Here is a 15,212-nt window from a genome sequence, read left to right as displayed (position 1 = left end):
AAATAATCTAATAAAAAAAATTTTAATAAAGCTAAATAAACAAATATTTAATACAAAAATAATTTAAAAACTAAATTTAATTTTCTTTGATACCACAAATCAATATTTTAAATAAACTATTAAAATTAATTTATATTCAAACAATAAAAAATTCTCTATTTAAAATAATTAAATTTAAAGGAATTCAATGTAATATTAATAAAATATACTCACGAACATTACCTTGAGAAAATGAATAAAAAAAATAATTTATTTTACCATGTTGAGTAAAAGAATATAAATATAGTGTGTAACAAGCTCTAAAAAAAGATAAAAAAATGATTAATAAAAAAATTATTTTACTTCATATAATTAATCTATTGATTAATATAATTTCACCTATTAAATTTAAAGAAGGAGGAGCTGCTATATTTGAAGAACATAATAAAAATCATCATAAACATATTCTAGGCATATAATTTATTAAACCTTTATTAATAAATAATCTCCGACTTCTTAAACGTTCATAAATAATATTTACTACACAAAATAAACCTGAAGAACATAAACCATGAGAAATTATTAACAAATAAGAACCATAAATTCCCCATCTTATTAAAGTTAATAAACCAGATAATATTATTATTATATGAGCAATTGAAGAATAAGCAATTAAAGATTTTAAATCAACTTGAAATATTCTAATTAAACTAATATAAATTCCTCCTATTATTCTCAAAACAATCAAATAAACATTTAAAAAAATACCTATATTAATTAAATATATATAAACTCGTAATAAACCATATCCCCCTAACTTCAATATAATAGCAGCTAAAATTATTGACCCACAAACAGGGGCAAACATGAGCTTTAGGAAATCATAAATGTATAAAAAAAATTGGTAACTTTACTAAAAAAGCAAAAATCAAAAATACAAATAAATAAAAAGAATAAACTTGAAATAAATTTTCTACAGACAAAATATAATTTAAATTTTTAAATTCAAAAAATAAATAAATAATTCTTAATAATAAAGGTAAAGAAGCAAATAAAGTATAAAATAATAAATGAATGCCTGCTTGAACCCGATCCAATTGATTACCTCAACCTAAAATTAAACAAAAAGTAGGGATTAATCTACATTCAAAAAAAAGATAAAATAAAAATAAATTATTTACAGTAAACGTCAAAAATAAAAATAAAATTAAAAAAAATATCAATAAAATAAAATAATTTAAAAAAATTTTTAATTCATAAATAAAATATCTTGATATAATTATTAATGCTCCAATTCATAAAGTTAATAAAACTAAACCAAAAGATAAATTATCACACCCCAAAAAAATATTTATACTCTTAAATTCAAATCTATAATTTCCAGAAAATATAAAAAGAAATCTTAAAGAAAATAAATTAAACTGAAAAAATCAAAAATTATTTTTAGAAACTATAATTAAAAACAATAAATAAAAATAAAACTTTATCATTAAAAAATATTTAAAACTTGAAAATAATCATTACCATGTAAACGAATTATATAAATCAAAACAGATAAACCCAAAACCCCTTCACAAACTCTAAAAATTAAAAAAATTATAATAAAATACATCTCTAATATATATATTTAAAAATAAAATTAATATTAAATATAACATTAAAATAATAAATTCAATTCTTAATAAAACTATCAATAAATGAAAACGATTTAATCTTAAACTTAAAAATCTAATTAAAAATATAAAATAAACAAAATAATAAAAATCTATTAAAATAATAAACTATATATATATATATATATATATATATATATATATATTTATATATATAATTTCAAAAAAAAAGAGAAACTTTCCTATCAATAATCTCCAAAATTAATATTTTATCAAACTATTTTTTGGAATTTTAATATTAAATATAAGTTTTAATAGTTTATTTAAAATATTGATTTTGTAAATCAAAGAAAAAATTTTTTTTTAAAACTAATTAATATAAATTTATTTTAATTGATTAATTATAAAAATTTTCATACTACTTATATTAATTAATACTATAATAATATATTTAACAAAAACCCCATTTACAATAGGATTAATTTTACTAATCCAAACATCTTCAATTTCTGTAACATCAGGAATATTAAATATAAGATTTTGATACTCATATATAATTTTTTTAATTTTTTTAGGAAGATTATTAATTATTTTTATTTATGTATCAAGATTAATCTCAAACGTAAAATTTCTTTTTAATAAATGAATAATAATAAACATTATCATAATTATTTTAATATTAATATTAGTAATTAATTATAATAATACCGCAGGTGGCGAGGGGGTTAAACCCCTCGTTCGGGAGGTGACGACCCCGCGTACATCGAGTAAGTCAAGGGGGACTGAAGTTGGCACAGGCCCAATGGATGGCCCCCGAGGCGGCCTCAGGAGGCGGATTGGGCGTAAAAACCTGGTCCGCTCGGGAAGTGACGACCCCGGGGTTTTCTAGTAAGTCGGAGGGGACGGAAGTCGGCACAAGTCCGACGGAAGGCCCCCGAGGCGACCTCAGGGGCCGTGCTATGTTCCGGCGCGGTACGGGGAGTCGCGCCCCCGAGAGACCCGTAGCACGTAGGAACTTTATGGAGATGCACAAGGGAAACAAGGATATACCTCAGGTGGTAGCCCCAGCACAGGGGAAATCCACCCTGAGTTCCGATCGGGTGAAAGCCCCGGTGGCTCATGGCAGCGGCATGGATTCTGAGGGCCGCAAATTGTGCAAAGACCAGGTGACAAAGACGGCAACAAAGACAGCGGACACGAAAACTGGAACAGCGGACAGAACGATACTGGGACACCAACGACGAGACAGGACGGACAGCGTGTCGAGCACGGGCAGCGGAGCGAGTTGCGCCTCCGCTGTATCCACGATCGGCACGAAAACACGGATCACGGACGATATGGACCTGACGGACTTATTGTCACTGATCCACAGTACGGCGACAAGGATGGCCGAGGCAGCGGCCATCCAAAAAAACATGAGTATGTCCGTCAAACTGGGCATAAAGACCATTCTCGAGGCTGCCGACGTTGCGCTTAACAGGCGCGCTAAAGCAGCCCCGAAAGACCACAAGACGGACAACGAGACGACGGAGACGGACGTTGAGACTGACCAACGGACACAAAACACTCCGCGGACGAAACGGAAACGGGAGGCGACTGGAACCACTCCGGAATCCTCTCAGAAGAGGGCAACGGTTGTGGAACCGGTCGCTGACTGGCAGACAGTCACAAGGAAAAACAAGGAAAAAAAGAAACGGAAGACGCGGACGGACGAGACGAACGCGACAACGGACACGACGGCCGGGGCTGAGGGGCGCAGAGCGGCTCCCAAACACTGGGGGACGGCGGTGCTCGTCAAACCCGGGAACGACACGACGTACTCTGACATTGTCAGGAAGATACGGACCACGGTCGACCCTGCGAAGAGTCACGTTAAAGTGACGACTCTCAGGAAGACGAAGAATGGTCTGTGTCTCCTGAAGATAAAGACTGACGCCAACGGACGAGACGACTTCCGACGCGTCCTGCAGGACGCGGTCGGCGACGCAGGCAACGTCAGGACCGGGACCTCCAGGGTTCAACTGGAGATCATGGATCTTGACTGTGTCACGACTAGACACGACGTGATACAGGCACTGCGACGAGAGACGGGACGAGACGCGGACTTTGGGGTCCATATCTTCGGTCCGAACCGGGCGGAGCAGTTTATGGCCGTATGCGACCTAGAGTCGCAAGAAGCCAGAGCGCTGCTCGGCCGGGGACGGATCGGGATTGGATGGGTAGCTTGCCGCGTCCGACCACGACTGACGGTGACGAAATGCCACAAGTGCCTGGGATACGGGCACACGAAGGCAAAATGCAAAAATACAGACCGGACGAAGTGCTGCAGGAAATGTGGCGAGACAGGACATTACGCCACGGACTGCAAAAACAGACCGGCCTGCCCACTGTGCGCCGAGGCGGGACACGGCGATGCGGCGCATGTCGCGGGCTCCGGGAGGTGCGCGGTGTACCGGGTTGCGCTGGAGGAGTGCAAGAAGCAGGCCGGAAGACGGACAGGATAGTTCAGGGCAACCTGAACCGTAGTAGGACAGCAGACATGCTACTACCACAGATAGCAGACGAACACGACGCCGACATTCTGATCCTGTGCGAGCCGTACAGGGTGCGACAAACACAGGATTGGATTACGAACGAGACCAAGACAGCGGCTATCTGGGTGAGGGGCGCTGCCCGAGCCCGGATAACCGCTCGTGGCGTCGGGGACGACTACGTCTGGGCTAGGGTGGGCGCTGTCACTTACGTCAGCGTCTACCTGACCCCAAACTGCGCTGCGGCGGAGTTCCGGGCGAAGGTTGCGCTCCTCGAAGACGGACTCAGGGACCTGCCCGGGGACCTCGTGGTCGCGGGGGACCTCAACGCGAGGGCGGTCGAGTGGGGCATGACGGCAACGAACAGACGCGGACGGCTGCTGCTGGAGATGGCCGCAAGGCTGGACCTAGTGGTGGCAAATACAGGAGACGTACCAACGTACAGACGGCCGGGATTTGGAGACTCCATCCCGGACGTAACGATGACGACGGACAGAACTCTGCCACGGATAGGGCGGTGGCGGGTGCTCGAGGGCTACACGGCCAGCGATCATCAGTACATCGCCTTCGAAGTGGCAGGAGAGACAAGGACGACACGGACGAGGACCCGGCACCCCCCGCGGTGGAACGTAGACAAACTCGACATACTGAAGTTCTCGGCGGAGCTGGCGGCAGCGCCGGCCCCAACTACCGACGTCCCCCCGGAGCTGACTGGCCGGCAAAGGGCGGAAAGACTAGCGGACGAGACGGCCAAACTGACGACGCGGCTGTGCGATAGCACAATGCCAAAACGACGGTACGGACGTAACAGACCACCACAATACTGGTGGACGGACGAGATAGCCGAGCTGCGGAAGAGTTGCCTGGCAAAACGACGACGGGTTACGAGGGCTGGAGGGAGACCCGAAAGGGAAACCCTTCAGGCCGAGTACAAGACTGAACGAAAACGACTGACGTACGCCATCAGAGACAGCAAGACGCGATGCTGGAAGAAGCTCTGCGAGGAGGTGGACCGCGACCCCTGGGGTGCCGGTTACAAGATTGTGACCGGTAGGCTGGGGGACCGGATCCCGCCAGAACTCAAGGATGCTGAAACCGCACGACGGATCGTCGACGGACTGTTCCCGACGCACCCGACGCGTACGGACGCGACGAACGACGACGAGACGGCGGCGCCCCCCGTCTTCACCGCCGAGGAGCTCGTCGGAGCGACCAAAGCGATGAAGAGGGGTAAGGCCCCAGGACCGGACGGGGTACCGGCGGAGGTTCTTCGGCTGATGGCGAGCCTGAGGCCGGAGATACTTCTCGACCTCTACAATACGTGCCTTACGACAGGGACATTCAGCGACCGGTGGAAGGTGGCGAGGTTAGTCCTTATCCCAAAGGGTAAGGGTGACCCCAGCACGCCGTCGGCCTACCGGCCGCTGAGCTTACTGGACACGACAGGGAAACTGTACGAACAGCTTCTGCGACCACGACTTACGGACGCGATACGGGACGGCGGAGGCCTCTCTGACCAGCAGTTCGGCTTCCGGAGGGGTCGATCAACGATTGGAGCGATCCAAGAGGTGGTTGACTCCTTCCGGTCGACAGACAGACATTGCCACGCTGTGCGACCCGTCGCGCTGCTGGTGACACTGGACGTTAAGAACGCCTTCAACTCGGCCAGGTGGGTGGATATCCTAGGGTCGCTGAGAGGCGACTTCGGGGTCCCGCCTTACTTGCTCCGAGTTGTTGAAGACTACCTTCGGAACAGACGACTGACGTACGAAACGACCGAAGGCCAAGTGACACGACAGATTACCGCGGGGGTCGCTCAAGGTTCCATACTAGGACCCGACTTTTGGAACGGGATGTACGACGGCCTGCTCAGACTGGAGCTCCCACTCGGCGTTCGCCTGGTCGCTTACGCTGACGACGTGGCGGCAGTGATAGTCGAGCGAACTCCAGATCTGGCACAATACGCACTGAACCAGACGATGAGACGAGTCGGACGGTGGATGACTGACCACGGACTGCAACTCGCGACGGAAAAGACAGAACTGGTGCTTCTCACCAGGAGACGAATACCGACGATATTACGCATGACGGTCGGGACGGACGAGATCGAGACCAGAGGGGAAGTCAAGTACCTGGGGGTGACCCTGGATACGAAGATGACCTTCTGGCCTCACATACGACGAACGGCTCAGAAGGCGGCTGAAAGGATAGCATCCCTAAGCCGCCTGATGGCAAACACGAACGGACCGAGACCAGGGAAACGGAGACTACTGATGTCGACGGTGAACTCGATCCTCCTCTACGGTGCGGAGATCTGGGCAGACTCCCTGAAGACTGAGAAATACTGTCACGCAATGACGACGGTACAGAGACGAAGCGCGTTGAGGATCGCTTGTTCCTATCGGACGGTCTCAGCACAGGCCGTTCTGGTGGTGGCAGGCGTGATTCCCATAGACCTTCTCGCGTTTGAGCGCAAGAGGGTCTACGGAAGAGACGCGGACGTGACCCGACGGGACGCGGCAACGACGGAAAGAGACGCGACGATACAGACGTGGCAGGAACGGTGGACGGAAGAAACAACGGGAAACTGGACGAGACGACTTATTAAGGACCTGCGACCGTGGATCCAGAGGGGGTTTGGGGATGTGAATTTTTACGTCACCCAGCTTCTGACGGGCCACGGTTATTTCAGACGGTACTTATACAACTTGAACCGAGTACGGACGCCCAACTGTACGTACTGCGGACACGAACGAGACGACGCGGAACACACGTTCTTTGAATGTGACCGCTGGACAGAACTGAGACATAGACTGGAGACGGTCGTGGGAGGCATCACTCCCGACAACGTTGTCGGGGTGATGCTCCATAGTACAGAAAGGTGGCAACTTGTTGCCACCTACACAGAGACAATCCTACGACGTAAGAACGCGGACGGCTGCCTGACGTAACGCAACTGACGGACTGCCGACACGGGACGGACGGACGGACAGACTGACGAGACACACACCGACAGAGCTCCCAGCTAGAAGTAATATCACCATAGTTCCTGGCTGGGAGCGTTGCACAGGAGGTGGCGGTTTAGTGGGTAGGCCACCCTGGAGTCCCACATCCGCGCTAGCCCGTATGACTGGCGTGAATCCGTAACTTGGATTCCGCAACTCCTCGGAAAAAAAAAAAAAAAAAAAAAAAAAAAAAAAAAAAAAAAAATTAATTATAATAAAAGAAATTTTACGTTTGAAGATACAATAAAATTATCTTATATTGAATTAAATAGAAATATATTAACTAAAATATCATTAAACAAATTATTTAATAAACCAAATTATATTATTTCATTCATAATAATAAATTATTTATTTATTACATTAATTATTGTTGTAAAAATTTCTAATATCAATTTAGGATCTTTACGGAAAACTTTATAATGCTACCTTTACGTTTAAAAAATAGTTTATTAAAAATTATAAATGGATCATTAGTAGATTTACCAACACCATCAAATATTACAACAATATGAAATTTTGGTTCATTATTAGGATTATGTTTAATAACCCAACTAATTACAGGTATTTTTTTAGCTATACATTACACACCTAATATTCAAATAGCATTTGATAGAATTATCCATATTTACCGAAATATTAATAATGGTTGAATAATCAAAAATTTACATGCAAATGGTGCTTCAATATTTTTTATCTGTATATACTTACATATTGGACGAGGAATATTTTTTGGATCATTCAACCTTAAACCAACTTGAATTACAGGAACAACAATATTATTATTAACTATAGCAGCCGCATTTTTAGGATACGTATTACCTTGAGGACAAATATCTTTTTGAGGAGCTACTGTAATTACTAACCTTCTCTCAGCAATTCCATATTTAGGAGAATTCTTAGTACAATGATTATGAGGAGGATTTTCTATTAATAATGCTACACTAACACGATTTTTTACTCTTCATTTTATTATTCCCTTTATTATTATTATAATAACAATTATTCATTTAATATTTCTACATAACACAGGATCAAGAAACCCTTTAGGAACTAATAGTGATATTGATAAAATGTCATTTCAACCTTATTTTTTATTCAAAGACATTGTAGGATTTATTTTTGTTGAGAATAGAACGACACTCTATCTTCCAGCCAAATCGATGACGTGCTGACATCTATTGAAACCTATATACATTGCACGCCTCACGTGCTAGATACCTTTGTATTTTTGAATATCTCTTTACACTTGTCGTGACCGCTGACGCGTAAACACATAACATATATACCTTGTACTGTTTCACACTTCAATTACCTATAAATTAAACTAGTCAGATTGTTTTTTCAACTGTGCTTTTCACTTACGCATAACCCGGAAACCAACAGGTTATGGGCCCAGTATTGTTTATAAAATAAAACATAAGTGAAAAAGGGTTTAGCTCAGTGTAAAAATAAAAGGAGAACAATCTGCGATCGTGACTGTGCGATCACGTGTTCGATCCGCTAAGCGCGTTTCGAAGAAATCGGAAATTTCGCGAAAAACAGCCATGAGTGCCGGTAATATAGTGCGTATCGAACCACTGCATAGAGATAATTATGATACGTGGAGAATTCAGGCAGAAGCTATCCTAATTAAAAATGAAACGTGGAAATATGTGAGCGGTGAAAAGGCCCGACCCGATGTGAAACCGGGAGATGTATCAGCGAGTACAGCTGCGGCAGAGTGGGACGATATGGACAGAAAAGCGCGTTCGGACATTATACTCGCGATTAGCCCCACAGAATTACAACAAATAAAAGGTTGCAAAACGTCACGTGAAGTTTGGACAAAATTAGAATCAGTGTACCAGTCAAGCGGGCCTGCCAAAAAGGCAGCGCTGCTTAAGCAGCTGACCCTACACAAAATGGCCGAAAGTGACGATGTACGTGATCATGTGCGAAAATTTTTCGACATTGTAGGTAAATTGCAGGAAATGGATGTAGTAATCAATAAAGATCAACTGACGATTATGTTACTGTATAGTTTACCGGAAGCTTTTGAGAATTTTCGCTGTGCGATCGAAACGAGAGACGTTTTGCCCGAACCAGAAATATTGAAGGTGAAGATTCTAGAAGAATGCGACGCGAGAAAGGGAAGAACGCCGGAAGCTGTACCAAACGCCATGTTGGCGAACAAAAGCGGTCGTTTTAAGAAAAAATGGCAAGGGAAACCACATGCGAACAAGGGGAAGGAGGACACATCCGAAGGTACGTCGTCGTTTAAATTTAGATGTCATAGATGCGGAAAAGTTGGACATAAAGCAGCAGATTGCGGAAGGAGGAAGGACACGCAGCCCATGAGCGCCAACGCTGAAATGAGCTACATTGCAATTCCAACGCAGGAAGCCGCACTAAAGGTTGACCCAATTAAACCACAGGGTACTTGGTGCCTCGACAGTGGGTGCACCTCACACTTGTGTGGGGATGTTGACAAATTCATCGATATGAGTAAGTCTGAACACAAATCACTGAATCTTGCAAGTAACTCATGTACAGAAATCAAAGGGGAGGGAACTGTAAAAGTTGTAGCTGATAATGGAATTAATAAGACTGTGCTCAACTTGGAAACGACCCTATATGTCCCTGATCTGAGGACAAATTTGATCTCTGTTGGGAAAATTACTAACAAACATCACGAAGTCACTTTCAGGAAACACGACGCCCTAGTGCGAGATCAGGATGGAAATATTACGATGATCGCAGAACGAGTGAATGGCCTGTACTATCTGCGAGAAGAGTCCCAGAACGCATGGAGCGCCGATGGTACTGATTGTGAGGAAAAGTCGATGCTGGAAAAGTGGCATACAAGACTAGGACATTTGAACGAGAAGGACCTGGTCGAGGCGGTCAGTAAAGGAAACATCCTGGGAATAGAAATGAGGAAGGATGAGAAGCTACCTCCTTGCAAAATCTGCATGCAGGGTAAATTTACTCGTGCTCCTTTTCCGAAAGAATCCTCAAGAGAAACAGAATTGCTCGAATTGGTGCATTCTGATGTAAGTGGACCGATGCGTAAACAATCACATGGAGGCGCATGGTACTATGTAACGTTCATTGAGGACAGCACCAGGTGGTGCGAAGTATATTTTTTGAAAAAGAAGAGCGATGTTTTCGAAGTTTTTAAAAATTATAAAGCCACAGTTGAAAAACAGTCGGGCAGAATGATAAAATGCTTACAGTCAGACAATGGAAGGGAATACTGTAATACTGACTTTGACGAATATTTACAGAAAAACGGGATTGAAAGGAGGCTCACTGTGCCCTACACACCTGAGCAGAATGGGGTGGCGGAACGGAAAAATCGTACACTCAACGATATGGCACGCTGCATGCTCATCGAGTCTCAGCTGACTGGATCTTTCTGGGCGGAAGCAGTAGCCACCGCGAACTACCTTCGCAATAGATGTCCCTCGAGTATACTGAAAGGTGCAACGCCTTTTGAAAAATGGACTGGGAGAAAGCCAAACCTCTCGTATCTGAAGACGTTTGGATGCAGAGCCTTTATGCTTGATAAAACTCCTGGCAAGGGTAAGTTTGACCCTCGTGGAAAGGAATGTATCTTCATAGGATATTCGAAAGAATGTAAGGCTTACAGAGTTTGGATGTTGAATGAAAGGAAGATTATATCAACTCGAGACGTGAAATTTCTGGAATCGTCCAGTTTGTCAATGAAAAACATGAAAGCTGCTGCACGAAAAATACCTCTAGAACAAGATACCAGTAGGCCCTCAGAAGGAGGTACATATGAAAGAGGGGTTATAAAGTTTGAACTGACACCTGCAAGCACAACTTCAACTGAAAACCGACCAACATCGGAGAAAAGTGATTATGAGGAAGCTGAAGCAATTGTCGATGACAGTACTGACTCTTCAGAAAATAATAGTTCATCTGGAGACAGTGTATTCGAAGAAAGTATCGACGCACTGGGAGACCAGTCCAACCTACAAGACAACCTGACAAGAGAGGACCGATTTTTCGAGGAACCACAGCCGGAAGAACTTAGAAGAGGACCTGGTAGGCCAAAACTAGTGAGCACTGGCTCTAGGGGAAGAAGAAAGAAGATATATAACATGATTCCGACGCAGACACAAACCGAAAAGGATCAAGCAGACGACCCACAAGCAAGCCTGGCCGAAGTATCTATCAAAGACGCTTTAGCTAGTAATGAGGCACACGAGTGGAGAAATGCCATAGTTGATGAATTCGTGGCATTACTGGAAAACAACACTTGGAAGCTGGTGGACCGACCGCAGGATCGAAGCACCATTGGATGCAGACTGGTACTCTGCAATAAGTATGGAACCGATGGATTGCCGGTGAGAAGGAAAGCTCGATTGGTAGCTAAGGGCTACAATCAACGCCCTGGAATAGACTTCAGAGAAACCTTCGCACCCGTGGCACGAATGTCGTCTGTACGAATACTTGTAGCAACAGCCATGATGAAAGGAATGAAAATTCATCATCTCGACGTCGCTACTGCCTTCTTGAACGCAAAATTGGAAGAAACCGTTTTCATGGAAATACCGAAATTATTTGTTGAATCACTGCCTGAAATAGCTGCAAGAATGGAGAAAAAGCAGGGAAAAAGTTACGACAAAGATGCCATGACAAAGATGATCAAGGAAATCAGTCGTGGAGAAAAGGTCTGCAAGCTAGAGAAAGCCCCGTACGGACTAAAGCAAGCAGGTCATCAGTGGAATAAAGAACTTAACACAGTTTTGAATAAACTTGGAATGCAGTCTTTACAGGCTGACAACTGCGTATACTTTGCAAAGCGAGGAACGGACTGTATGATCATGCTGGTTTATGTTGACGACATATTGATGGCATCGAAGGACTTGAACGGGATGCAGGACATCAAGCAAGGACTTAAGAAGAGGTTCGAGATCAAGGATCTTGGAGAAGTAAGACAATGTCTAGGCTTGCAATTCACTGATCAGAGTGGGAGGATAAAAATTTCTCAACGAGCATATTGCGAAGAGATTTTGGAAAGGTTTAAGATGAAGGACTGCAAGTCAGTCGGATCGCCGATGGAACCTAACACCAAATTAGAGAAGATCGAAGAATGCCCAAAAGAGAAGCTAGACTTGTACCCGTATAGAGAGCTGATCGGCTGCCTGATGTACTTGGCCGTGAGCACGAGACCGGACATAGCTTTTACTGTAAACTGGCTTAGCCAGTTCAATACGGGGTACTCAGCAGAACACTGGAAAGGAGCAAAAAGGGTGCTTCGATACCTTAGAGGAACTACTGACCTTGGAATTGTCTTCCGAAAAGATCAGAGAACACTCGAGGGGTACGTCGATGCTGATTGGGGGTCGTGTCCGATTGATCGACGATCATACACGGGCATAATTTTTGTACTGGGGAATGGACCGATCACCTGGGAGGCGAGAAAGCAGCGAACTGTTGCTTTATCATCTACTGAGGCAGAGTATATGGGGCTCACTGAAGCAGCAAAGGAAGCCTCGTACCTTAGAGGATTTTTGAGAGAACTGGATGAAGTTCAAAAATCACCAACCGTTATTTTCAACGATAATCAGGGAGCTAAAAATTTAGCTGCTAATCCTGTATTTCATTCCAGAAGTAAACATATAGAAATTCGACAACACTATGTCCGAAGAGCAGTCAGGGACCAAGTTATTGAATTGAAGTACCTGCCGACGGAGGAGATGACTGCCGACATCATGACAAAGGGACTGAACGGGGTGAAACATCGAAGATGTCGTGAGCTTATGAACATGGGGTAAAGCAAATCGTTCAGAAAGCTGGTCGATCGATTGAGGGGAAGTGTTGAGAATAGAACGACACTCTATCTTCCAGCCAAATCGATGACGTGCTGACATCTATTGAAACCTATATACATTGCACGCCTCACGTGCTAGATACCTTTGTATTTTTGAATATCTCTTTACACTTGTCGTGACCGCTGACGCGTAAACACATAACATATATACCTTGTACTGTTTCACACTTCAATTACCTATAAATTAAACTAGTCAGATTGTTTTTTCAACTGTGCTTTTCACTTACGCATAACCCGGAAACCAACAATTTTAATATACTTTATCTTAATTTATATTATTTTAATAAATCCTAATATATTAAGAGACCCAGATAATTTTACCCCTGCTAATCCTATAATTACTCCTCCTCATATTAAACCTGAATGATATTTTTTATTTGCATATGCAATCCTACGATCTATCCCTAATAAATTAGGAGGTGTAATTCTTCTTCTAATGTCTATTTTAATATTATTAATTATACCTTTTTATAAAATAATAAATTTCAAAGGATTAAATTTTTACCCATTTAGACAATTTATATTTTGAATATTTATTAGAATTGTATTAATATTAACATGAATTGGAATAAGGCCTGTAGAAAATCCATTTATTATTGTTGGACAAATTTTAACATTAATATACTTCTTTTATTTTTTAATTTATCCTACACTAACAAAAATATGAGACATTTTATTAAATTAAATTAAATCAACAAATCAATGAACTTGAATAAGTTTATGTCTTGAAAACATAATATAAAAGTTTTAAATCTTTTATTGATTTAAACTTAAATAATTAAATTTTTAATATAATTTATAATAAAAAAGAATAAAATATAAATTTTAAACCTATAAATAAAATTAAATAATTTAATGAAACAGGTAAAATTTTTTTTCAAGCTATTATCATTAATTTATCATAACGTAACCGGGGTAAAGTTCCTCGAATCAAAATAAATAAGAATCTAATAAAAATCATTATTAAATAAAAAATTAAACTATATAAATCACCCCCTAAAAACATCAAAACAAATAATATACTTATAAATAAAATTCTTGAATATTCAGATAAAAAAATTAATGAAAATCCTACACCTCTATACTCAATATTAAACCCAGAAACCAATTCAGACTCCCCCTCAGAAAAATCAAAAGGTGTTCGATTTGTTTCAGCTAAACAAATAATAAATCAAACTAAATTTAAAGGAAAAGTTAAAAAAATAAATCAAATAAATTCTTGATATAAATCAAACAAACTTATAGAATAACCTTCAATTAAAAATAAAATTGATAAAATCACTATAACTAAACTAACTTCATAAGAAATTGTTTGAGCAACAGTACGTAATATTCCCAAAAAAGAATACTTAGAATTTGAAGATCATGCAGAAATCATAATAGGATATACCCCAATACCTAAACAACATAAAAAAAATACTAAACTAAAATCAAATGAATGAAAATTAGTAACATAAGGTATTGTTATTCAACAAATCAATATTAATATTAATATAATTGAAGGAGATAAAAAATAAGGGAAAAAATTTGATATTAAAGGAATAGAGAACTCCTTAGAAAATAATTTAATAGCATCAGAAAATGGCTGTAAAATACCAACGATTCCAACTTTATTAGGTCCTTTACGAATTTGAATTAAACCTAAAACTTTACGCTCTAAAAGAGTTAAAAAAGCTACTCTAACTAACACTATAATAAGTAAAATTAATCTTCTTAAAAAAACTATAATCAATTCATTAATATAAATTACTAATTGTATAATAAAATATACATAAATAAATTCTAAATTTATTACATTAATCTGCCAAAATAGTTAACAAATTTAATAAAATTCATTTTGAATAAAATTATAATAATTCAAAATTATGGTCCTCTCGTACGAAAAACTTTTAATAAAATTAAGGATAGAAACCAACCTGGCTTAAACCGGTTTGAACTCAGATCGTGTAAAATTTTAAAGGTCGAACAGACCTAAATTTTCAAGCTTCTACACCCAAAATAAATTTTAATCCAACATCGAGGTCGCAATTTTTTATGTCAATAAGAACTTTAAAAAAAAAAACGCTGTTATCCCTGAGGTAATTTAATCTAATAATCTAAAATATAGGATCAAAAATTCATTATTTGATGTTAAAAAAAAAATAAAAAGTTTATTAAATTTAATTATCACCCCAACAAAATAATTATATTTATTTCATAAAAATAAATTTATTAATAAAATAAATTTAATTATAAAACT

The 15,212-nt window shown here is 40.4% G+C and overlaps 1 protein-coding gene across 1 annotated transcript; it reads left to right on the top strand.

The window, feature by feature from the left end:
• The first annotated feature begins 7,534 nt into the window (after positions 1-7,534).
• Positions 7,535-13,672, top strand: LOC124178696 (cytochrome b-like). Its single transcript, XM_046562258.1, is given in 2 exon segments — positions 7,535-8,246; positions 13,221-13,672. Coding segments are annotated over 2 exon segments (816 nt in total). The 5' UTR covers positions 7,535-7,550; the 3' UTR covers positions 13,341-13,672.
• Positions 13,673-15,212: the final 1,540 nt, after the last annotated feature.

The sequence above is a fragment of the Neodiprion fabricii genome, chromosome 1, assembly GCF_021155785.1.
Source record: "Neodiprion fabricii isolate iyNeoFabr1 chromosome 1, iyNeoFabr1.1, whole genome shotgun sequence".
Classification (NCBI taxonomy): domain Eukaryota; kingdom Metazoa; phylum Arthropoda; class Insecta; order Hymenoptera; family Diprionidae; genus Neodiprion; species Neodiprion fabricii.
Note: the sequence above shows the minus strand (reverse complement) of the source record. Positions and strands in the feature narration are given on the sequence as shown.